The sequence below is a fragment of the Carcharhinus amblyrhynchos genome, chromosome 4, assembly GCF_965287045.1.
Source record: "Carcharhinus amblyrhynchos chromosome 4, sCarAmb.v2.hapA, whole genome shotgun sequence".
Classification (NCBI taxonomy): Eukaryota; Metazoa; Chordata; class Chondrichthyes; order Carcharhiniformes; family Carcharhinidae; genus Carcharhinus; species Carcharhinus amblyrhynchos.
In genome coordinates, this window is record NC_137327.1 from 42746898 (window position 1) to 42774225 (window position 27328).

The window sequence follows — 27328 nt, forward strand, 5'->3', positions numbered from 1 at the left end:
CTATCTGGTTCACTAATGTGCTTTAGGAAGGAAGCTTGTCATTCTTACGTGGTCTGGCCTACATGTGACTTTAGACTCACAGAAATGTGGTTGAATCTGAATTGCTCTCTGAAATGGCCAATCAAGACACTCAATTCAAGGGCAATTAAGGGATAGGCAATAAATGCTGGTCCAGCCAGCTATGTCCACATCCCTTGGAAGAATGGAAGTATATACAATGTGTCAAGCTAATTTTAAAAGGCATTGAAAATGTGAGTATTGAATGACCACTTATTAACCATGTTGCAGTTCCTAAGATAGCTGGTTAGAGGCTAGAAGAAAGCACGTGTTCTTTGACTGAGAAATAGTTCCATTATGAAGACATTTCCAAATCAAGTGTGAATTCTGAGCTCTGCATGACACTGTATAACAGTGATGACCCCCATGACCTGGCGAATGGAACTTGCCGGAGCTATAAAGATGAGTATAGCCCCCAGGAGGGAAGAAGGTCATGTCAGGCAGTACCCTGGCACTACCCCGTGGCTCTTCTCCCAGCACTGTCACAGAGATAGTGCCCATGCAGTGCCAGGGGGCAGTACTAGTGGGTATTCCATGGGTATGGGCTCAGCGAGGTTCCATGGTTGAGGAGGGTTTCCCTGCTTATGTTCCTTTATTTATTTTTAATCATGCGTCCTTTTTAAATTGCTGGTACCCACTCCACCAGCATGAGGGCATATCAGCTGTTCCTTAACTTTATTTCTCCAAAGTGTCAAAAAATAATGGCAGGAAAAGCGGTAGAGTGCTACACTCTGCTTTTCCTGCCTGAGCTCCCACTTAACAAAAATCTGGTAATTCCACCTCTTAAACTTTCAATAACTTGTTAAAGATTGCAGTCACATCACAGAACATCAATCCTGCAGGTCACCCTGTCCTGTGCCTTCACTGCCTTGGCACCTTGACTCCACCAGTTCACCAACTCCAACCATTCCCTGGTGGACAGTTCATGAAATGCCACTGATTCACATCATTCAGTCACCCGGATGGAATCGCCACAACAAAAAAGACACCCGGATCTCCTGCCTTCACCTTCTCCTTCCCAATTTAGATTTATTCCACCAAACATTTCTCTTGAGTACGGCAATCCTTGAAAACGTCAATTGCGTATATCAGTAAATTCATTCTTCTCCAGTCAGACTGCACCCAGCTGGAGAAGTTAAAGAAGACCAGTTAAATGGAGGATAAAACAATCCCGCCAGAACTGATGATTTCTCCAGCCACGCTTAATGTTTTTTTATTTCAGGATAAATCACAGACTGGCTGTTGAGGAAAGAAATGTTTATTTTTCCCATGTCAGACAGACTGGCACTCCTTGACTAATGGGGAAGATAATGAATGGGAAGAAACATACTGATTTGCTCTGTCTGAGACATGAGTTAGCCATGATGTGGATTGGGGTAAACACAGTAAGAAGTCTCACAACACCAGGTTAAAGTCTAACAGGCTTATTTGGTAGCAAAACCCACTAGCTTTCAGAGCACTGCTCCTTCATCAGGTGAGTGGGATTTCAGTTCACAAACAGGGCATATAAAGACACAAACTCAATTTACAAATAATGTTGTAGGAACTTGATGACTTTGTTGACATGAGTAAGTATCAGACTGTGGAGTAATGGTGTTAATGTTTCTCTGAAATTTCTCTCTCTTTTGCTGCTTTAACAGGAACAGTGATACATTTGAAAGAAATGTCAACTGATCTGCGGGAAAGATAAAGAACTTCTGTGAAATGTGCGAACCATTCACATTGCGCATTATCTTTGTTAATAGAAACTGGAAACAGAAGTGGGCCATTTGGCCCTTCGAGCCTGCTTTGCCATTCATTTTGATCATGGCCGATCATCAAATTCAATATCCTGATCCACCATATAATGTCATAGCGATGTAGGAGTCTGAACCATTTGAATAGTTGGGAAGATGCTGCGACAGGTTCTGCAATGCTGTCATAACCAGTTGTGATTGATGGCAGGCAATGAAGCAAGTAAACACAGAAAGAGGCCATTTAGCCCATCGAGTTCTGTACCAACCACAATCCCACCCAAGCCCTATTCCTGTAACCCCATGCATTTATCCTGCTAATCCCCCTGACACTTGGGTCAATTTAGCATAGCCGCTCAATCTAACCTGCACATCTTTGGACTGTGGGAGGAAACCGGAGCACCCGAAGGAAACCCACACAGACACAATGTGCAAACTCCACACAGACAGTGGCCCAAGGCTGGAATTGAACCTGGCACCGTGAGGTAGCAGTGGTAACCACTGTGCCACTGTGCTACCCGAATCAGAGGAGGAGACTTCACAAACATCCCAATCCTCAATAATGGCAGAGGCCAGCACATCGTTGTCGTTGTCAGCTAGCCCTCTACTCGAGGATGACTCCCACTCAGGGTGGAAGGTTTCTGCCAGGGTCTTCATGTGATTCAGCAGGTTAATCTTTGATCTTCAGTTCATTGGACACGCAGGACAGGACATTTTATGAGGTGGTGGCGTCTGGAGTGCATGATTTCCTTCCTTTTCTTTCCTTCTCTGCCACTACTTTGCCTCATCATTATGACACTGTAATGCAAAGCATGATGCAGCTTGATGGATGAGTTGTGGCCATTTTGACTGATTGGTAGCAAGTTCCTCTCTATCAATACTCTAGAACTTCAAGGAGCGGCTGGAAAATTGGGCGGAGAAATGGCAGATGGAATTTAATCCAGATAAATGCAAAGTGATGCATTTTGGTAGAACTAATGTAGGGGGGCTTATACAATAAATGGCAGAACCATCAAGAGTATAGACACACAAAGGGACCAGGGTGTGCAAGTCCACAGATCCTTGAAGATGGCAGCACAGGTGGAGAAGGTGGTGAAGAAGGCATATGGCATGCTTGCCTTTACAGGAGGAGGTATAGAGTATAAAAACTGGAGTCTGATGTTACAGCCGTATAGAACGTTGGTTAGGCCACATTTGGAGTACTGCATCCAGTTCTGGTCGCCGCACTACCAGAAGGACGTGGAGGCTTTAGAGAGAGTGCAGAGGAGGTTTACCACGATGTTGCCTGGTATGGAGGGTCTTAGCTATGAGGAGAGATTGGGTAAACTGGGGTTGTTCTCACTGGAAAGACGGAGAATGAGGGGAAACCTAATAGAGGTGTATAAAATTATGAAGGGTATAGATAGGGTGAACAGTGGGGAGCTTTTTCCCAGGTCGGAGGTGACGATCATGAGGGGTCAGAGGTTCAAGGTGAGAGGGGCGAGGTTTAACTCAGATATCAGAGGGACATTTTTTACGCAGACAGTAATAGGGGCTTGGAATGCACTGCCAAGTACAGTGGTGGAGGCAGACACACTGGGATCGTTTAAAACTTATCTGAATAGTCACATTTGCAGACTGGGAATGGAGAGATACCAACGAATGGTCTAGTTGGACCAATGAGCGGTGCAGGCTTGGAGGGCCGAAGGGCCTGTTTTCTGTGCTGTATTGTTCTTTGTTGAGAGCTTCAGGGTGTCTTTGATGCATTTTCTTCATCCCCCCCTGTAAAGTTGGCCATTTGACAGTTGAGAAAAGAGGACATGATGGGAGAATTGCTTTTTAGCCAACTGGACCCAGTGTTTGGTCCATCAAAATTGATTTTGGGGGTGTTTTGCCAAAAAAACATACACGGCTGAAGCATATGCAGCCACCTTCAGCCAGAATCATCAGAGTGGATGATCCATCTTGGTCTCTTCTTGTGGTTCCCACCATTGCAAATGCCAGTCTTCAGCCAACTTGATTCATTCCATGTGGTATCAAGAAATAACTGAGACCAATTTCTTCACAGGGAGTTTTAGCTATTGCTGTTGAGGAGGGCTTAAACTAGCTAGGCAGCGTGATAGGAATCTGAGAATTGATTCAGGAGGGAGAAAAGAAAAGTAAGATATGGAAGGCAGAAAATTATGTAAGTGTTTAGAAGACAAAGAGAGATAACTGGGAAGGTTACACTGCTAACTGGTTTGTAATTCAATGCAAAAAACCTAACAGATAAGACAGATGTACTGAGAGTACAGATTGACATGTAGCTGTATGATAGGTATTATTGAAACATAGCTCACAGATACTTTCTAACAGGTTTTTCTGATGAGAAAGAGAGAGAAACAAAATGGAGGGGAGTTTATAATGCTGGCTGGGCAACATCTATTGCCTACCCCTAGTTGTCCTCCATTTCAGAAAGCATTTGAGAGGTGACCACAGTGTTCTGGATCTGGAGTCACGTGTAGGCAGACCCGGTAAGGACAGCAGATTTCCTTCCCTAAAGGATATTAGTGAACTAGATGGGCTTTTATATCAATTGATAATAGTTTTGTGGTACAAAGAACAAAAACAGCCCGGGAAACAGGCCCTTCGGCCCAACGAGCCCACACCGCCATCTCAACACCACCAGTCCCCCTCTCCACCCACGACCCCTGTCTAATGTTTTATGGCCATCCAGATTGAGGGAATCTGATTTAGGGACAATTTATTCCTGCCAATCAGCCTAACAGCACATCTTTGGGGTGTGGGAGGAAACCGGAGCACCCGGAGAAAACCCACGCAAGCACAGGGAGAATGCGCAAACTCCCACAGACACCGGCCCAAATCCATGTGTCCATGGTCATCATTAGTCTTTTTAATTCCAGATTTCTTTTTACTGAATTCAAATTTCACCAATTTATGGCAAGCATTATAGTTGTGAGGAGGGAAGATACAACAGGATTCTCAAATGAAGCCATATAGATTGAAGAGAAGAACAAGGGCAATCACAGTACTGACAGTGTACTATAGATCTCCAACAAAGAGAGATAGAAAAGCAATCACGAAGGCAACTCTCTGAGAAGTGCTGTAGGTCAGTAATATGGGGCGCTGGTTATGGAAAAGGACAACGTACAATTCAGGATAAGAATAATTAACTGGGTGAATGATAACTTCAATGGGTTAAGAATGAGCGGCATGGTGACACAGTGGTTAGCACTGTTGCCTCACAGTGCGAGGGGCTTGGGTTCGATTCCCAGCTCAGGTCACTATCTGTGTGGAATTGGCACCTTCCCCCATGTCTGCATGGGTTTCCTCCAGCTGCTCTGGTTTTCTCCCACAATCTGAAAGACGTGCTGGTCCGAACAGGCGCCAGAGCGTGGCAACTAGGGGAATTTCAGAGTAACTTAATTGTTATGTTTATGTAAGCCTTACTTGTGACTAATAAATAGACTTTAGAATTAATCTGGGATGCAGAGGTTGGCAGGAAAATTAGTACCTGTTCTATGGGTACAGGTAATGGATAAAGAAGAGGTAGTTCAGGCACAGTCAAGTACACTCACAAAAAACGGGGAAAAAGGTAGAGTTAATAAATCCAGAACTCCCTGGTTAACAAATGAGATAGTGGTCAGATAGAGAATGCAGGGGAGAACCCAATTGAATATAAAACCTTCAGAGGAGAAGTGAAAGTCTGCCTGGTGCTCGGGTACAGGATGTCACAGCTGGGCTGCAGAGGAACCTGGAGTGGGAGGGTGAGAACCCGGTCGTTGTAGTACATGTGGGTGCCGGCGACGTAGGCAAAGTGCGGACTGAGGATCTGCGGAGGGAGTATGAGAAGCTGGGAATGGAATTAAAAAGTAGAACCGACAAGGTGGTCTTCTCTGGGCTACTGCCTGAACCGAGTGCAGACGGGCGTAGGGTTGACAGGATAAAGGAAGTGAATGGGTGGCTCAGGGATTGGTGTGGGAGGAATGGGTTCGAATTTATGGGGCATTGGCACCAGTATTGGGGTAGGTGGGACTTGTTCGGGCGGGATGGGGTTGGTCTGAATCGTGCTGGGACCAGAGTGTTGGCGAATCGAGTAAAGAGGACTGTAGACAGGGCTTTAAACTAATTAGGGGGGGGGAGGGTGCGAGGGTAGGTGACGCTACGAGGTCTAAAGTTAAGGATAGGGTACAGGTAAGGGAAGAGGCCGAGGATGTCCCAATTGGTGGCGTTACGGCAAATAGGGTCCAGGTGAAGGCTGGGATGAAAGCGCTTTATCTGAATGCACGAAGCATTCGGAATAAAGTGGATGAGCTGGTGGCGCAGATCGACACAAATGGATACGATCTGGTGGCCATTACAGAGACGTGGCTGCAAGGTGACAGGGACTGGGAGATGAATGTACAGGGCTATCAAGTGTTTAGGAAGGATAGGCAGGAGGAAAGAGGGGGTGGCGTAGCTCTGCTGATTAAGGATAGTATCAAGGTGGTAGCAAGGGATGATATCGGAGCCAAAGAGCAGAACGTGGAATCGTTGTGGGTGGAGATTAGGAACAGCAAAGGGAGGAAGACGCTGGTGGGTGTCGTCTATAGGCCCCCGAATAATGATCTGGAGGTGGGGCGGGCTGTTAACACGCAAATAAGTGCGGCGTGCAGGAATGGGACGGCAGTAGTTATGGGGGATTTCAATCTGCATATTGATTGGTCGACCCATGTTGGACGAGGTGGGCTCGAGGAGGAGTTCTTGGAATGCTGCCGGGATAATTTCCTTGAACAGTGTGTGTTGGAGCCGACGAGGGAGCAAGCTATCTTGGATCTGGTGCTATGTAATGAGGCGGGTAGAATTAGGGACCTTGCGGTGAAGGATCCTCTTGGAGAGAGTGATCATTGTATGGTGGAGTTTCTGGTGCAGATGGAGGAGGAGAAAGTGGGTTCCCGGACACGCGTCCTTTGTTTGAATAGAGGGGAGTATGGTAGGATGAGAGAAGAATTGGCGAATGTGGACTGGGGGAATGTGTTGGAAGGTAGGTCTGCTGAGGAGCAGTGGAGGATCTTTAAGGAGATCTTTCTTGGTGCTCAGCAGAAATTTATTCCGATGGTTAAAAAGGACAGTAGGAAGAGAGGTAATAAGCCGTGGATAACAAAGGAGGTGAAGGAAAGTGTTAAATTAAAAGCGGAGGAATTTAGAGTAGCTAAGAGCAGTGGGCGAGAAGAGGATTGGGAAAGGTTTAAATGTCAACAAAGATTGACAAAGAAGTTGATAAAGGAGGGTAGGAGAAGCTATGAGGCTGGGCTAGCACTTAATATAAAAAAGGATAGCAAGAGTTTTTATAAATATATAAAAAGGAAGAGGCTGGCTAGGGTGAACGTTGGTCCTTTAGAGGATGAGAAAGGGGAGCTAGTGGTAGGGGATGGGGATATGGCGAAGGTCTTGAATAACTTTTTTGTTTCTGTCTTCACGGAGGAGGACGTGAATAATTTGCCGGGTGTTAGCGATGGAAAGGTGGTAGGAATGGAGGGTCTTAATGACATTACTGTTACTAGAGAGGTGGTGCGCGACAGACTGGAGGGGCTGATTGTGGACAAGTCCCCAGGACCGGATGGAATGCATCCGAGGGTTCTGAAAGAAATGGCGGAGGTGATAGTGGATGCCTTGGTGGTTATTTTCCAGACGTCGCTGGATTCCGGGGAAGTGCCGGAAGATTGGAAAACGGCTAATGTTACGCCGTTGTTTAAGAAGGGTGCCAGGCAAAAGGCGGGGAATTATAGGCCGGTTAGTTTAACGTCTGTGGTAGGTAAAATGTTAGAATCCATCATTAAGCAGGAAATTGCGAGGCATCTTGAAGGGAATTGCTTGATAGGGCGGACGCAACACGGTTTCATTAAAGGGAAGTCGTGTCTGACAAATTTACTGGAGTTCTATGAGGATGTGTCTAGGGCAGTGGATAGAGGAGAGCCGGTGGATGTGGTCTTTCTGGATTTTCAGAAGGCGTTTGACAAGGTACCTCACAAGAGGTTATTGCAGAAGGTCAGGGGACATGGAGTTGGGGGTAGGGTGTTAGCGTGGATAGAGGATTGGTTGTCAAATAGGAGGCAGAGAGTGGGGGTCAATGGGTGCTATTTGGATTGGCGGATGGTGACTAGTGGGGTGCCCCAGGGGTCGGTGCTGGGGCCTCAGCTATTTACCATTTATATAGATGATCTGGAGGAGGGAACCGAGTGCAGGGTGTCGAAATTTGCTGATGACACCAAGATTGGGGGAACGGCAAATTGTGCGGAGGGTGTGGAGAGTCTGCAGAAGGATCTAGATAGGCTGGGCGAATGGGCCAGGAAATGGCAAATGGAATTTAATGTTGGCAAGTGTGAGGTGGTCCACTTTGGTAGGAAGAATGGTAGGAAGGACTATTACTTACGTGGCGAAAAACTGCAGCAGGCGACGGTGCAGAGGGACCTCGGGGTCCTTGTGCATGAATCGCAAAAACCCAGCTTGCAGGTGCAGCAGGTGGTCAGGAAGGCGAATGGGATGCTGGCCTTCATAGCGAGGGGGATTGAATATAAAAGTAGGGAGGTCTTGCTGCAGCTGTATAGGGCATTGGTGAGGCCGCAGCTGGAGTACTGTGTGCAGTCTTGGGCGCCGCACCTGCGCAAGGATATTTTGGCCCTGGAGGGAGTGCAGAGCAGGTTTACTAGGCTGATACCGGAGTTGAGGGGATTGAGCTATGAGGAGAGGCTGAATAAACTAGGCTTGTACTCGTTAGAGTTTAGAAGAATGAGGGGAGATCTCATTGAGACGTATAAGATGATGAATGGGATGGATAGGATAGAGGTGGAGAGACTCTTCCCGCTCAAAAAAGACAGTAGGACTAGGGGGCACAGCCTCAAGATAAAGGGGAGGCGGTTTAGAACGGAGTTGAGGAGGAACTTCTTCACTCAAAGGGTGGTGAATCTCTGGAATTCTCTGCCCGTTGAAGTGGTGGAGGCTGCCTCGCTAAATATTTTTAAGAAGCGGGTTGATGGGTTTTGATAAGAGAAGGGATTAAGGGTTATGGGGAGAGGGCGGGAAAGTGGAACTGAGCCACGACAGATCAGCCATGATCTTATTGAATGGCGGGGCAGGCTCGAAGGGCTAGATGGCCTACTCCTGCTCCTATTTCTTATGTTCTTATGTTCTTATTAAAATGCAAATAAGAGAAACAGAGAAAGGAAATGAAACCAAAGTAGCAGCTAACACTAAAGGGAATCCCAACTGGCTTATATGTGTATACGAATAGTAGAAGGATGGCAAAAGGAGGAATGAAGCTGATTAGGAACCAAAGATTCAAGCCTAGATGCAGGGACAAGGCTGAGTTCTATGATAAATATTGTTCATATCTTTACCAAGGAAGAAAATGCTATCCAGGCCATTGTGAATGAGGAGGTAATTAGAATGGTTAATATACTTACAAAGATTCAAAAAGAGGAAGTATTAGAAAAGCTGTCTACACTTGAAGTTGATAATGCATCTGGACTGAATGAGATGCATCCAAGGATACTGATAGTTGGGCCCGTTCATTCATTTGAACAGAGAGGCGTCAACACTGATATGAGTTTTAAAATGGTTTTCTTTTCTTGAAAAGAGCTTTTAAAAAAATTAACATGACAGAAGTAGTAAAAAGCGAGCTTGGAGACTGGCTTCTGGCCAGGTCCTCAAACTGTGCTGAACCTGAACACACTGAACTGAAACACTCTAAAATCCAAACTATATTTTAACTCTTATCTCGTTATTGGAAGTGTCCTTCATATGCTGTCTCCATCTAGAAAAACAATCCTTGCAGCTGCTGTTATGCTGTTGTTTGCCTGCACTGTGTACCCTTCAGGAATGCAGTCAATTTTTAGCCATGCCTTTTAGTCATGTCTTATAGGCAGAAATATCTTAAAATGAAGTCTTTGCACAGAGTGAAGCAAACAAGGCTAAGCATGCACAAGATCCCTCACTGATGAAAGACAGAGTGGAAATCGCAGAGGCACTGGCCACCATTTTGCATTCTTCCTTAGACTCAGGAATGATGCCAGAGGGCTGGAGAATTGCAAATGTTACACCTTTGTTCAAAAAAAGATATTAAAATAAGCCCAGTAACCACAGGCCAGTCAGTTTAACTTTGGTGGTGGGGAATCTCCGGAAGCTATAATTCAGGGCAACTTTATAGTCATGTCGACAAATACAGGTTAATTCCTGCAGGTTAATGCAGGAAAGCCAGCAGAGATTTGTTAATGGAAAGCTGTGTTTAACCAACTTGCTAGAGTTTTTGAAGCTATAACAAAGGGCTTTCTATTTGAACGGTCTAGATGGCCTCAAAACTCGATACTGTAGTAAGAACAGGCAGAGAACCTGATCCCAAGTACAATAAATAATTAAATGTTTAATTTATTGATTTTGCCGTCGCTGTCACATCTTCAACCTACTCATAGCGCAGGAAATGACAGGCATGGATGCGTGTCAATGGAGCAACTCCCCAAACTTTTCCAAAGTGGGGTTAACAAGCCACTCAAAATATCAGGTATGCAAAATGGGTAACTATTCAGGATGCCACTGTTCCGATGCAGCAACTCCCCAAACAGGACAGTGGTCAGGACTTCCCAGCCGTTCCCAATGTGTTCCGCAATGACCGAGGATCCGGGCACACAAAACCCATGGACATTGGGATCTTCTGGTCCTGCCATCAACGGACCATGGCAGGCTGGCTCCATTGCCACAAACTATGTCGTGGCGGGATGGTCTGGGCGGAGGGTAGGAGGTGGGGGAGGGGGCAAAAAATCTCACCTAGTTACATTTCTTCACTCATATAAATTGTTTGCACCGCTTGTCTGTCTTCCCATTACTACTGGTGCACATGGTAAACTTTCACCTGCTTCCATAGTGAGTTTCTTTCCTCAAACAGGTCACTAGCTCATGGGCTTAAAGCTTGAGGGAAGCTGCTCTGCACCAAGCATAGCTGACCAGGAGTCTCTCCCACTCTTACCATCAGCCACCGGCGTGTTTGGAAGGATTTGTAAATTGACACTCAGCTTGTTTGGCCACGTTATGAATGCTCCTTCCTTGGCCATCAAGTCCTGGGCTGGGACTTGAAGATAGAGCTTCTGGCTCAGAGGCAGAGGCAAAGAACAAAGAACAACATAGCACGGGAAACAGGCCCTTCGGCCCAACAAGCCTGTGCCGCCATCTTAACAACGTATTTTTCCTACACCTCCCTTGACCCGTGTCTACGCTTATACAGTGGATACGCTGCAGTTGTACAGAACGTTGGTTAGGCCGCATTTAGAGTACTGTGTCCAGTTCTGGTCGCCTTACTACCGGAAGGACGTGGAGACTCTGGAGAGAGTGCAGAGGAGGTTTACCAGGATGTTGCCTGGTATGGAAGGACTGGGGTATGAGGAAAGATTAAAGGAATTGGGGCTCTTTTCCCTTGAAAGACGCCGACTGAGGGGGGATCTAATCGAGGTATATAAGATTATGAAGGGTATAGATAGAGTAAACAGAGGTAAGCTATTTCCTATGATAGAGACACGTAGGACAAGGGGCCATGGACTTAAGGTGAGGGGGGAGAGGTACAACACAGATATCAGAGGGAGATTTTTCACACAGAGGGTAGTGGGGGTATGGAATGCTCTGCCAAGTAAGGTGGTGGAGGCAAACACACTAGAGTCCGTTAAGAGTAACTTACACAGGCACATGACTGAGTTGGAGATGGGTGGATATAGGAGATCCTTTTAAATAAGGGTCATTAGCATTGGGGCGTCCCTGGTAATGTAAATGGGTATAGTATGATAATAATGTTTTTTCTCTTTTCATTCACAGGTTTTAAGTGTCCCCTCGCGTCCAACGAGGGGCATACACACGATGGGTCGTACTGGGGCTGCTCTTGGTTGTTCGAGATTGGCCTAGTGCTTCATGTCGTTAGTGTGTGCCTAAACTGGACCAGATACTGGGCAAGATGACAGCTCAGTGACTATCGCTGATTGCTGTGCTGACAAATGGATTTGGGCCAGTGTCTGTGGGAGTTTGCGCATTCTCCCCGTGCTTGCGTGGGTTTTCTCCGGGTGCTCCGGTTTCCTCCCACACCCCAAAGATGTGTTGTTAGGCTGATTGGCAGGAATAAATTGTCCCTAAATCAGATTCCCTCAATCTGGATGGCCATAAAACATTAGACAGGGGTCGTGGGTAGAGAGGGGGACTGGTGGTGCTGAGATGGCGGCGCGGGCTCGTTGGGCCGAAGGGCCTGTTGCCCAGGCTGATTTTGTTCTTTGTTCTTTGTTCTATACTCTCTGTGCCATTAGACTTCCAAAATTCCTGTATGGCTTGCTTTTAAAGGAAGTCTGATTTCAGGATGCTGTTGGTTTTCAGATGAATTTGCACAGGCCACTGTCCATGGAGGGCAACACTTAAAAAAGGATTAATTTAAAATGGAAACCTTACCTGACCAAAATCAGTTAAGCTGGATTTGGGAGGCACATTCTTATGACGCACTACTGCACTCCTTGCCCTGAAAAAGTAAATAGCAACGATTGTAGTTTGCAATTTTAACCAGAGTTTAAATCTACAAGATTACCAACTTATTGAAAGAACTTGTACACATTTCAAAATGCCCTTTTTGAAACAGTAAGCTTTACAGTCCCGTATGGCAACATATCGACAGAAACAACAGATTCTGGAAAGGACTACACAGAGAGACTTTCAATTTTGCTTCCAGCTAGCTCCCCTGAGAGCTTAGTGGATTAGGCACAGTGCAGTGAAAATGAAATCCATGATACATTATTTGGTTCTCTTTTCATGTTTGGCTATAATTCTCTTTCGCAGTGAGCAGTGCAGGCTGGGTCATTTTTAAGATTGAGTTTGATAGATTGTCGATTGACAAGCTGATCAAAGTGACTAGACAGGAAAGTGGAGTTGAGACCACAGTCAAATGAGCCATGAAATGGTGGAGCAGTCTTGAGAGGCCAAATGTCCTTCTCCTCCTAATTCATATATTCGAATGTAAATACAGAGTTTTAATTAAGAAAATATTTTTATTACTCAAAATAATATCGGGAGAATATCTTCTAATGTAAAGGATAAGGAGACAAATATTTTCACAATCCATTCACCCATTCCCCTTGTTCTCAGTTATCCACATTGACTCCTTGTTAAGCTAAAAATTCTTACCCTTATGTGTATTCCATAAATGGCTTAATCCTTTCCTATCCTTGCATTCTTCTTCAATGCTGTATGTTGCCATACATTCCTCATCCTCTGTCTTCCCTTTTCTCACTGTGTACCAGCCATGCTTTCAGTCATCAAGATTCTGATTCTAAGTCCCCTACCCCATTCTCCAAAACCCGCCTTTAAGATAACCCTCTCTCTGACCAATATTTTGGTCACTCCTCTCACTACTTCCTTTGGCTTGGCATGGCCATGTGATCCTGTGAAGCAGTTTGGGACATTCTTCTGCATATAAGGTACAATATAAATGGTAATAATATGTAGAGATATTAAATTGGAACTCTGTGCCTGTTTGTCTCGTTATTGTTTTCAAGGCACAGTTACTAATAGCTGTTGGTTGGGTTCCTCTCGCACCATTTAGGTGGGACAAATTAATTTTCTCCCACACAATTTGGCACAGGTATCTTGCGGTGCAAATGTTTGATTGGCAGCTTTAATTTGTTTGCGTTTCTATGAAGTAATTCTTGTTCTGGCAGAACTTTGAAGAATGTTGTTACATCAGGAACTGATTTACCCCCATTCAGCAGTCATTCTGACAAAGGTCAGAACATTAATTAATTGACAAACAATCCCCATTGAGTAGTCATCAGGGGTGATACTTTCAGTCCAGTTTACATTAAGAAACATTTTGTTCTCAATTATTCAAAAAGAAACATGAAAATCTGTTATCAGTATTCATCTGCCACTTTTATTTAATATCCTTAATCTGTTTTCTGTTCAGTTAATATGACCAGTATTTTAATTTCAGTAGGACATCTGACAAACTCATTCTTCTGGGTTTGTTTCTGGGAATCCTTCCCTATTCCTCATTCCTATTCTCTGCATGATCCCCATAAATTATCAGGATCATGGCATTAATAACCCGCCCATATGGTGTTCTTTAAACCACAATCATAATGTATAAAGTTGTTGTACATTTGGACCCTGTAGCTGGAATGTGCTAAGGCAGTCATGCCTCCAGTTCTTCAAGTTAAGGAGTGGGTGGGGGAGGATTGGACCCAGTTACTTGAAAGCAGGCAGGACTCCGAGATCTCATCCACGCAAATACATTAACTGATAAAGTTCCAAAATGAATATTTATTATATTTAACCCAAATTCACTAAGATTGGAATCAGAATTGTACTCATTTCCTATTTGTTACAGCCTAGTCAGATTCACCTCGTGGCCCAGTCATATTTTTGGAGAAGTCTTACACTTGCATTTATCCAGCAACATTTCTGGCTTTATTGTGCAATCTTATGTCAGACGCTGTGGGGGAAATGTTCCCGTCCCGCTTGCCACAGGAATTGTAGCAGGCGAAGGGTGGGCCATGCAAAGGTCTGTTGACTTTGGGCAAGATTTTCCGACCTTGAAGCGAGCAAGCCCAGACAATCTCGCCCTACGTTTCTTGTTTTTGTAGCCTAAACAGATTTAACTAATATTTTCTTTCAGTTCCTTATATTTTACTTGAAATATGCGTGCATATTTATTTGACAATGCATCTTCTTTATATCATCACTTATTTCAAACTAATGAATGATAATCAATCCTAACATTAGTGAGAGGGCTGCTAATTTGTACTCTGTGACCATTCACTGCATGTTTTCTATCCATTAGGCTTTCTTACTTATATTGTAATGATCACCTGGAGTCAAAAATACACACACCACAACAACAGATTCCACATAAAGCACCCCAATCTATTGGGGCGTGGGACTGGATAAATACTCCTGCAGAGAGATGACATGGACCTGAATGGCTGAATGGCCTCCTTTTCTGCTGTAACCATTCTCAAATCTATGAATGCAATCCATTAGGGGTGGCACAGTGGTTAGCACAGCGCCAGGGACATGGCTTTGATTCCCAGTTTGGGTCACTGTCTGTGTGGAGTTTGCACACTCTCTCTCTCTGTCTGCGTGGGTTTCCTCTGGGTTCTCTGCTTTCCTCCCGCAGTCTGAAAAACATTCTGGTTCGGTGTGTTGACCCTAACAGGTGATGAATTGTGGCAACTAGGAGAATTTCACAGTAACTTCATTGCAGTGTTAATGTAAGCCTCACTTGTGACTAATAAATAAACTTTAACTTCAATGTAGAGACCTCAGGATAGTGGCTGCAACCATATATTGAAATCACTTTTTAAGCAGCAACTCAAGTGCAAAGGGCTTGTATTATTTTCGAAAACAACGTATTTCTGAGTGCTGATCATGAATTCAAGCTGCCATTTCATTTAGTTCCCATAACTGATTAAATGATTTGCTGGAACAAAACATTGACCTTTCTGTGTGAACTGACATTAGTACAGTTCAAACTACCCTCACATCTAGACTGTTACCACATAAATGTAAGCCAGAACATTGACCCTTCGCAAAAGCAGAACAGATATATTTTTAAAAGTATTAATGGATACGTAGACACCCAACAATACAAATATTATTTTGAAACCAAAGTATATTACAACCAGATTTTGCCAGAATATAGTATCTAATGAACTACACGACAAACAGCTACGCTCTATTTAGGGATTTCCTGAGGATGTGAATAGTATCGCATGTGTGAGTCTGTTCTCTTTGAGCTCTGCCTCAGAACAAAGCTCTTTCTATGGTCAGGTTTGAGATGTAGCGGTGCAGGGTCCAGCATTAAGATTATTTCCATGCTTACAGATTCAATTTAAGTTGGAGGCCTGGGGCTCGTTGCATGGAAACAGTAAATATTCTAGTTCAAACACTATGTCCAAGAGAAGACATAAAAATGATCACCAGAGTGCCATTGACAAATTTTGTCACATCCACAAAACCATTGGGTATGATTACCATGCACAGCTTTTAGTCAATTGGTTTAGATTTGATCAAGAGTTCAAGATATATGCATTTGTTTACAGTTCCAGTATAGAATTAATCCACAGATAACAGCCACTTCCACTTAGATGTGTTTAAATTGCACTTTTCCCCAAACGAGCTCTGCTATTGCTATTTCCAGATGACCAGAAGATGAAATTTGTAACATGATGTTTACTTTGGCTATCCATTCAATGCCCTTGAAAGACTATGTGACTAGATGTAAAATTTGTAGATTAATTTTCCTGAACTTAGTTCTGACAAACAATAGGAGCACATATTCTGTCATCTTTAGTAAATTTTTCTCTCTCCCAAAGTCATCCACCCCCCCTTTAATTGTACCCTCATGTCCTCAAATATTCACAAATGAATGACACCCTGTAGGCTTAAACTATTACTGATGTAATTTCTCTAGTTTAAAAAACTATGTTTTTCAATGAACACACCTCTTCCACTTCTAGACCAGAAATTAAATGAATATTTTTCAGGTTAGACATAAAATGAATATTTTCTATGGTGAAAATTGTTGCATAAATACATGGGTTTACAACTGTGATTTTCTTAATTTTAAATTTCAGGAATATTTTTCTTTTCTGAATTTATCCCGTTAATTTTGTTATTTCTTCTCCTCGGTATAATTCTGTTGTAAAATTTGAGGACAGAATTGGACACACCTTTTACTGAGAATGCTATTGATTTCTCTCATACCCTCAGACAATACATTCACACAGAACAGAATGAGTGTCCTTGTCAATATTCCACTGCCAACCACCAACAACTGAAACAGACAAATTATTCATACCACAGTAGTTTGTGCAATGTTACTGTACATAAAACGGCTGTTACACTTAACTATAGAACACTAGTAACTACAATTCTAGGAAATTAATTGTATCAGAAGTACCTTAAAACATTTTTAAGAAATGTGCTATATCTGAAGGCAAATATTTTGCACTTTCTTTAGTAATGCATGCCAAGCATCCACATTATATTCAAGGGTGGTACGGTGGCACAGTGGTTAGCACTGCTGCCTCAAAGCGCCAGGAATCGGGGCTCAATTCTGGCTTTGGGAGACTGTCTGTGTGCAGTTTGCATGTTTTCCCCATGTCTGTGTGGGTTTCCTCCAAAGATTGGCCTTGCTAAATTGCCCCTTAGTGTCTCAAGATGCGCAGATTAGGCGAATAGAGAAATTAGCAAGGTAAATTTGTGGGGTTAAGGGGATGGGGCCTGGCTAAAATGTTCTCTTGGTAAGTGGAATGAGCTGAATGGCCTTCTACTGCACTGTACGGATTCCATGAGAAAGAGAGTCACAATTGAGTTAGGATAGCCATGTGACCAGAATGCCTGACATGTCCTTACTAAAGCAAATCTTTTATGGAGAGCATGAGTCTGGGGTGTGCTCGCATGGTACTCAAAGGAAGTGCAAGGCCAAACTGCAAGCCTCACTTAGAAGTCTTGATGTTGACTTCAAGTCCTGAGGGAAGCCCACTCAGCATCTCTGCACCTGCCACAACCAAATAAAAAGTAGCTTATGCGCCGTCCTTCTCAAGCTAACAAATATCAGAGACAGAAAGAAAAGACAAGCAGAGAAAATGCTGAGTCAGCAACATGTCCAAAACTCAATTGTCTGCAATGTCTTATCCTCTTTGCAATGAGTTCAGATCAGCTGGGCATCAACTACCCGTCAAAACATACTCATCTCGAAACTCTGAGGTCTGGACCGCGGCACCTCTCTCTGCAACTGGAACCTGAACTTCCTAACTCACAGACCACAATCAGTAAAGACAAGGCAACAACACCTCCTGCACGATCATCCTCAACACCAGTGCCCCACACGGCGTGCTCTCAGCCTCCTACTATACTCCTTGTACACCTATTACTATGTGGCCAAATTCCCCTCCAATTCGATTTTCAAGTTCGCTGATGACTACACTGTAATGGGTTGTGTCTCAAACAATGACAAAACAGAGTACAGGAATGAGATAGAGAATCTGGTGAACTGGTGTGGCAACAATAATCTCTCCCTCAATGTCAACAAGACAATGGAGATTGTCATCGACTTCAGGAAGCGTAAAGGAGAAAGTGCCCCCTGTCTACATCAACGGGGACAAAGTAGAAAGAGTTGAGAGCTTCAAGTTTTTTAGTGTCCAGATCTCCAACAACTAGCCCTGGTACCCCCATGCCGACACTATAGTTAAGAAAGCCCACCAGCACCTCTAATTTCTCAGAAGACTAAGGAAATTTGGCATGTTAGCTACATCTCTCACCAACTTTCACAGATGAACCATAGAAAGCATTCTTTCTGATTGTATCACAGCTTGGTATGGCTCCTGCTCTGCCCAAGATCACAAGAAACTACAAAGGATTGTGAATGTAGCCCAATCCATCGCACAAAACAGCCTGCCATCCATTGACTCTGTCCACACTTCCCAATGCCTTAGCAAAGCAGCCAGCGTAATCAAGGATCCCATGCACCCTGGACGTTCTCTCTTCCATCTCCTTCCTTCAGGAAAAATATACAAAAGTCTGAAGTCACATACCAACGTCCTCAAGAACAGCTTCTTCCCTGCTGCTGTTAGACTCTTGAATGGACTTACGTTGCATTAAGTTGATCTTTCTCTACACCCTAGCCATGACTGTAACGTTACATTCTGTACTCTCTCCTTTCATAAGAACATAAGAACATAAGAAATAGGAGCAGGAGTAGGCCATCTAGCCCTTCGAGCCTGCCCCGCCATTCAATAAGATCATGGCTGATCTGTTGTAGCTCATTTCCACTTTCCCGCCCTCTCCCCATAACCCTTAATCCCCTCTCTTATCAAGAACCCATCAACCCGCTTCTTAAAAATATTTAGCGAGGCAGCCTCCACCACTTCAACGGGCAGAGAATTCCAGAGATTCACCACCCTTTGAGTGAAGAAGTTCCTCCTCAACTCCGTTCTAAACCGCCTCCCCTTTATCTTGAGGCTGTGCCCCCTAGTCCTACTGTCTTTCCTTCTCTATGAACGGTATGTTTTGCCTGTATAGCATGCAGGAAACAATACCTTTCACTGTAAACTAATACATGTGACAATAATAAACCAAATCTAATCAAATCAAAGAACCCTATCAAACACACCAGATAATGAAAGTGGTCATCTTGGCCTTGAAGGATGAAACATATAGTAATAGGGAATTGTGGTGATTTGTGCTGATTGTTCCTTTAAGGGTAACACAGCAGAAGAGGCTCATCTGGCTTGAGGATCATTTGGGACTGAGAGTAAGTAATTGCCCCAGGGGGTGGAGTCCTCTTTTAGACAGAAGACTCAAGCAGTCGCGTGGGCTGCTTTGGAGCAACCATGTACTTTGGCCTCTGTACAGTTTTTCTTGTTAACCAACACCTCTCATGTTTCTAATGAAGTCTGTGAATGTGCGTCATTACAGGAACCATCCGGTTGTCCCAGAAACTGCTGACTTGAAACAACCTATTACATCTGTATTTTATCAAACTGTCAAAAGCAGATACCTCTAACATAAAAACATTTTATGAACAAGTAGAAATGTTCAAGCACTAACCAATCGTTCATTTGGATCTTTGAAAATAATTTCTTGTTAAATTTAATCTATCCAGTCTGACTTCGGTGGGAATCTGGTGTCTGGAATCCGATGGTTCGTGTCCAGGTCCCAATCCTGAGCCAGGTTTTCATCACTAATACAATGTTGTTTTAAAATGCAGATCCTCCTAATCGGGCCAGAAGCAAGCTAATGGCTTGCAGCACTGCCAAGAAGGAGGAACTGGCTGTAAAGTACAGTTCACAAAGGCAGATGGCAGTCATTATATGGTTTGTTGTTGCCTTGCAGAACAGAGCTAGCAGGAGACCAGATGGTCAGTAGAATCATGGCTCAGACAAGTGATCAAACAGTCAGTGAAAAGGTACTATGAAACAGTATGAATGTTCCTTTTTTTCCAACAATGCCACTGCAGCAGAAACATCACTTAATGGCTCACTGCATTGCTCCTGACAACTGTGCAGCAACATGCACCAGGCTATTTGCATTTTCCAAAATTTGATTTAAAAATTGGCCAAAAAAAGCAGAACAAGCTGTAAATTTTGAGGTGAAAGGGTTAATGTCCACCCACCACCCTCACCTTAAAAACATTCCAGAGGGTTTGGAAGTCAGACAGGTAATCTGGAACAACATTTCTATTGATGGACCAAATGGCCTGTTTTGTTGCTGTACGTGATATGTGATATTAAATATATCTTAGAAAAAAACCTACGTCAAATCAATGAGTGAATGTGAAGGCTATAAGCTGGAGTGTGGGGAAGGGAGTGAGTGTTTAAATGCAGTGTGCTTATTGAACTGATCATTTTCAAATTTTTTAAGTTAGGAATAAATAGAATGGAAGAAAGCGAACAACTGTCTCACATCTGGAGAAAACATGGACCAGATTTACAGGCCATTGCGTTGATTAATCACTATCATGCAGGTGATCTTAACCTGAGCCGTTTATGTCCTTCAATGGGCAATGTCTCCCATCAGCAGATACCGTGTCTTAACTAATTTAAAAAGGAAATGGTTTCAAATTTGGCATGGCTGCCTATTTGTTCCAACATGATACACTGTGTTTGAAATAAAACCTAACCAGGTGTCCCAGCAGATGTGAACAGGATGTTCATCCTTGTTGTACATGGAGTCGTGCTGCTACATCTCTCTATGAACTTTATAAAGTTTTCCTCATGAGGTCTGGGTGTCATTGGCTGGGCCAGCATTTGTTGTCCATCCCTAATTGCCCTTGAGTTGAATGGCTTTCTAGGTTATTTCAGAAGTCATTGAAGGAGTTAACCACATTGCTTTGGATATAGAGTTAAGGACAGCAGACAAGGTAAGGACAGCAGATTTCCTTACTTAAAGGATGTTAGTGAACTAGATTGACAATGGTTTCATGGTCACCACTGGACATTAATTCCAGATTTTTATTGAACTCTAATGTTACCATCTGCCATAGTGAGATTTGAATCCGACATTACCCTGGAGCCCTTGAATAGCGAGTCTAGTGACAATACCACTCCACTAACACATTGTCCTGCCACCACCGGTAGGTCAATTGGGTACCTTTCATCTCTTCTTTCCAAGGTAAGGGCAACAGCTATTGCTCAGAAAAGGAAAATGGCCAGACTGAATGGAATTGTTTAGGAGAATAACTGCCTCATCATTTTCTTTTTCATGTTTCTTCAGCAGAAATAAACAAGCTATTGACCAATATTTCCATCATAGGGCCTAATCAGTTTTTTAAGTTACTGGCACTTCGCCCATCAAATTAATCTGAAGTCTGATCCTCAATTGGTCAGTTTTCACTCACATTCTGTCATTCAGTGTTTAAAATGGAAAGTATAAAAATATATATTTAAATTTACCACAACCAGATATGAGGTTGCTGTTTGCAATACTAGCAGGTGTTGAAGAATGCATTTTCATGTTTAGAGCTCCATTTTGCAGTTCACAAACAGTTCTTTCAAGTGAACTTTGTAGAATATCGACAAAGAAGCTCAAATTTCCAAAATTTTACTTATTTTTGGCATATATTTCTAATAAACATTTTAGTCTGTTGGCAACAATATGTTGACATTTTCTGCACTTGTAAGAACAACGTTTGTAAAATGATGCACTTTCTGGAATGCTGAGTTGATGTAAGTTAGCATAAAACCAAGAATGAAGGTCAGAAAGAGCCAATGATCTTAAAAGGTGGGGCTATTGTCAGGAAACAAGTGAAGATTTGAAGGGCTAATCAGATTGTGACTGAACTCAGCACCTATAAGAACATAAGAAATAGGAGCAGGAGTAGGCCACCTAGCCCTTCGAGCCTGCCCCACCATTCAATAAGATCATGGCTGAAAGCCATGTTTCTTCTGTTACATCTGTGTTACATCACATCTGTGATATAAGATCTTCTGCAGCCTTCCTATCATTTCATGCATCACCAGTAATAAAATCTATAGGAGAGATTTTCCATTCGGATTGGTCAGGGAGGAAGAATGGAGGAAAAGACTTACTGTAAATTCGGCTCAGAGGAATTGAATAAGACAATCTCCCCTCTGAGAACTGTGGAAAATAATCTGAACCTAGTTCCCAGCACAAGCTCAAAGCATAAATCTGCCCATGATTTGGGAAAATTTGCTTTCAAATTTAGAAAAATGAAAATAAATTCAGGCTGTTTGATTTGATGAGTTTGAAGTTAAGATGTGCTATTATCTGTATAGAAGGAGTATAACTCTGTCTTACATCACTTATAACAACGGAGTGCTCAATGCTGACAATGGGTTCTAAGATTGGAAAGCCTTCAAATCATATCCATCTCCAGTTTGAGCACATAAAAATCATTCCTCTTTTGCAACACAAGAGATATTTAAGAAAGTTCATTACCATGGTGTGTGACAGTCGTGAGTCAAAGACATAGAGCGTACTCCAAGATCATAAAACATCCTCAAGGTTGCCAAACTGCTGTCAATTGAGTGTCCTCCCTCAATACTGATGAGGCAAGCTATTTTGTCGACATTATTTCTAATGTCTAGATTTAAAGAAATCACAAATTGACATTAATGTATTTTATTGTATGCATAAACTCAGAAATGTTCAATTTACAGATAAGCTTTATTGGGACATTCACTGCTGATACCTTCTGAAGTTGTAACCAACTTAAAGTCTTCATACTTTCCACACATTTGTTTGATGACATCTATTTGTTCCAGAGTCAGGCGGACCGCATCTTTATATTGGGCTGAACACAGTACGTAGGCCGCCCAGAACTGGAATGAATAATAAAACATGGTTTTATTTATTGCATGAATTGTGACTATCAAAAATAATAAGTTTCAGTGAAAGACAGGATGGAACATTATCCCTGACTGTTGCATGTGTGGTCATGATGTGGAGATGCTGGCATTGGACTGGGGTAAACACAGTAAGAAGTCTCACAACACCAGGTTAAAGTCCAACAGGTCCAACTGCAGGAGAACAGTGACCACGACACCACACAACTCTGCCACAGCAAGCTCTGCAAGACATGCCAGATCATCGCTACAGATGCCATCATCTCACGTGAGAACACTACCTACCAGGTACACGGTACATACTCTTGCAACTTGGCCAATGTTGTCTACCTGATACGCTGCAAGAAAGAATGTCCTGAGGAATGGTACATTGGGGAGACCATGCAGATGCTACGACAACGGATGAATGAACACCGCTCGACAATCACTAGGCAAGACTGTTCCCTTCCTGTTGGGGAACACTTCAGCGGTCACGGGCATTTGGCCACTGATATTCAGGTAAGCGTTCTCCAAGGCAGCCTTCACGACACACGACAGCGCAGAGTCGCTGAGTAGAGACTGATAGCCAAGTTCCGCACACATGAGGACAGCCTCAACCGGGATCTTGGGTCATGTCACACTATCTGTAACCCCCATGACTTGCCTGGGCTTGCAAAATCTCACTAACTGTCCTGTCTGGAGACAATACACATCTCTTCAACCTATGCTTAACGCTCTCTCCACTCACATTGTCTGTACCTTTAAGACTTGATTACCTATAAAGATTCGCATTCCAACCATTATTTTGTACATTGAGTTTGTGTCTTTATATGCCCCATTTGTGAACAGAACTCCCACTTACCTGACAAAGGAGCAGCACTCCAAAAGCTAGTGGATTTTGCTACCAGATAAACCTGTTGGACTTTAACCTGGTGTTGTGAGACTTCTTACTGTGTTGCATGTGTAGGGCAGGCACTCGGAAAAACGAGTTGAGTTAAATATTGGGAAGACCAAGGTCATTGGCTGGGATTTTCTGTTCCCATTAGCATCGGGCAGAATTGTGAGAAAAGCAGAAAATATTGCAAGAAAGTCAAAGTTACGTCTTACATTGGTATGAAAGCTTGTGACGATTGTCTCCACTCCCAATCAGTGGCAGGCCGCATTTCCCACACTTCGAACACCATTATAATACATTTGCGTGTGACGATCAGCTCCGTATGCCAGAATCATACCCTGCCCTCATCAAAAAATCCGCCCACAGCAATATGATGCCAGAACAGTGCAAATTACAACTGCTTCAAAATGCGTGCATCTGGCAAGCACACCGCTGAGGAGAGGTGAGCACAGTGCTCGTGGAATGAGTCCACATATTAAGGAAGTTGACTCAGGGATACTGATTCTGAATCAGGAAAACCGGCTCTGATTCGGGGGTGTCCAGCCTCTGACTAGGGGTGACTAGCCTTTGAGACAATGGCAATCAAACTTGACTTGGGGTGACCAGACTAACACTGGAGGCAGACCAGAGTAACACTGGAGTGAGACTGGTGTAAGACTGGTCTAAGTCTGGAAGGGTACCCGGGAGTTAATTCCAGTCTACCATGGAGGAAGGCTCCATAGTGCTAACCCTAACCCTAGTCAGGGGAAATGGGGGAGCAAGGGGAAGACAACAGGGTACCATGGGCCTAGACGGTGAAGACCTGGGGGAAAGACTCCAGGGTACTGGCCGTTTGACTCAGGGAGATCGGGAAGGGGTTGGTACCAGAATGAAGACTATCAAGCATGAGAAACGCTGCTCCTGAGGCTGCCTTCTGCTGCAGGGCCACATTATTCCTGGAAAACTCTCACAGAGAAAGGGAAGCCTGGGGCAGTGCGGTGAGTGGGTGGGTGGGAAGTCATTATGAACTGGCGGTTCACTTAAACCTGGGGGAGGGAGGCTTCTAAAGGTAGGGCATGACAAGGGGAAGGCTAATAGAAAGAAATGTCAACAAGTATGGCATCAAGGAACCCTTACAAAACTGGAGTCAATGGAAATCAAATGGAAAATTCTATGAACTGGAGCCAACCTAAAAAAGGAAGATGACTGTAGTTGTTGTTGGCCAATCATCTCAGTTCAGGAACATCACTGAAGGAGTTCCTCAGGGTAGTGTTTTAGGCCTAACAATCTTCAGTTGCTTTATCAATGACCTACCTTCCATCATAAGGTCAGAAGTGGAGATATTCAATGATGACTGCACAATATTTGGCACATTTTGTAACTCCTCAGATATAAAGCAGTCCACGTCCAAATGCAACAAGATCAGGATAATATCCAGTTTTGGGCTTAGAAGTGCCAAGTAACATTTGCACTGCGCAAGTGCCAGATAATGACCATCTCCAACAAAAAGGAATCTTACCATTACCCTTGACATTCAGTGGCATAACTATTGTTGAATCCTGAGGGTTAATATTGACGAGAAACTGAACTGGATTAGGCATATAAATACTGTGGCTACAAGAGCAAGTCAGAGGCTAGGGGTCTTGTGGCAAATAACTTACCTCCTGACTCCCAAAATCTACCCAGTGACACTGTCCAATACCACCCACTGCCCCACTCCCTATCGACTACACCCATGAGCCAGATACCTTCCCACCAGGCCTGACCATCCAACTACCAACCCACCCCGATGTGAGTACCATCTGTCCATCTAACTATCTTCGAACAGACCACCCACTTAACTGCATCACACTTACCCACCTCATCCATTTACTTGCCTCCTCCACTTCACCCACCTGCCCACTTCCCACCTCACCCAACTCCCTCTACCCACATTCCCCATCTTACCCACTTACTCATCATGCACATTTACGCAACTACCCACCTCACCAATCTACCCACTTCACCTAGCTGTCCGCTACTCATTTACCCACCTCACCCACATACCCGCTTAACTGTAAACTTTTACAAAAGATTTACATTACCTGACTTTCTCCTCTACAACCGAAAGACTCATTTTGGTTCTGACTTTTTAATCAATTAAAGCCAAAAAAGAAAATAAATTTTAAAAGAAGTTTATTTTTAGAAGATGAAAGATATATTTATCAAATACATGACAACTTTTACAATTTCAATTGGGTGATGAATCCAGGTAGAAGTGTAAATCAACCTCCAATTACCCCAAACTCCTGCCCCAGAGAACATTCAATACCTGTTATAGTCTCTCTCTCTCTCTACCCCAGTAACAAGTCTTACAAGACCAGGTTAAAGTCCAACAGGTATATTTGGAATCACGAGCTTTCGGATTGTTGCTGAATGGCTCACCTGAAGAAGGAGCAGTGTTCCAAAAGCTCTTGATTCCAAATAAGCCTGTTGGGCTGTAACCTGGTGTTGTGAGACTTCTTACTGTGTCCACCCCAGTACACTGCCAGCACCTCCACATCTCTCTATCCTGATTGATTAGCAAAATTGGTTCTCGAAACCTTCTCTTATAACCTATACTTAGCTTTACCTCATTTTAGATCGAGTCTGTTATAATTAGCCAATTGTTACTGGATTAATTTCTTTCTGAGTAAATTTAATCGATTCAGCCATTTTTGCATATTGTCCCATGAAATGGAACAATGAGTGTACATGATGTTTCCCTCAACCAAATTTATACAAGTTTTTATTTTTTATCCCTGACATCAGCTGCCAATTTCAAGGACAGGAGTCATGCTGGATGGTATCGGATTGTTCCCTTTCCCACAGAGCTTACAACCACAAACTAACACTTCTAAACTTACAGACATTAGTATATTCCCAGCCTTAATATCGACTTGATTATTCAGTCACAACATCATTGAGGAATGCAACTTATTCTATCATCTGATTCTGGCTGAGTACTAATTATACAGTAATTCTTTTTTTTTACATAAGAAATAGGAGCAGGAGTAGGCCATCTAGCCCTTCAAGCCTGCCCCGCCATTCAATAAGATCATGGCTGATCTGAAGTGGATCAGTTCTACTTTCCTGCTCTCTCCCCATAACCCTTAATTCCCTTGTCTATCAAAAACCTATCTACCCGTGACTTAAATATATCTAGCAAGGTAGCCTCCACCACTACAACGGGCAGAGAATTCCAGAGATTCACCACCCTTTGAGTGACGAAGTTCCTCCTCAACTCCGAGCTAAACTGCACCCCCCCCCTCCTTATCTTGAGGCTGTGCCCTCGAGTCCTGCTATCCTTTCTAAGCGGGAAGAATCTCTCTACCTCTACCCTATCTATCCCTTTCATTATCTTATACATCTCTATAAGATCCCCCCTCATCCTTCTAAACTCCAATGAGTACAGACCCAGTCTATTTAGTCTCTCTTCATAGTCCAACCCCCTCATCTCCAGTATCAGCCGAGTGAACCTCCTCTGCACTCCCTCCAAGGCCAAAATATCCTTGCGCAAGTGCAGCGACCAAAACTGCACCCAGTACTCCAGCTGCGGCCTCACCAGTACCCTGTACAGTTGCAGCAAGACCTCCCTGCTTTTATATTCTATCCCCCTCGCTATAAAGGCCAGCATCCCATTCGCCTTCTTGATCACCTGCTGCACCTGCAGACTGGGTTTTTGCGACTCACGCACAAGAACCCCCAGGTCCCTCTGCACCGTAGCATGCTGCAGCTTTTCACCCTTTAAATAGTAATCCCTCCTACTATTATTTCTGCTGAAGTGGATAACCTCACATTTGCTAACATTGTATTCCGTCTGCCAG

The 27328-nt window shown here is 43.6% G+C and overlaps 1 protein-coding gene across 1 annotated transcript in view; it reads right to left on the reverse strand.

Annotated features, from left to right (window-relative positions):
• Positions 1-27328, reverse strand: part of dpep2 (dipeptidase 2) — a 63866-nt gene that overhangs the window by 27611 nt on the left and 8927 nt on the right. The window contains exons 4-6 of the mRNA XM_080187026.1: positions 22477-22606; positions 22224-22368; positions 12222-12288 (exon numbers count right to left, since the gene is read on the reverse strand). Of these exons, the coding sequence (XP_080043152.1) occupies positions 12222-12288; positions 22224-22368; positions 22477-22606 (342 nt within the window). The remainder of the gene's footprint in view (positions 1-12221; positions 12289-22223; positions 22369-22476; positions 22607-27328) is intronic.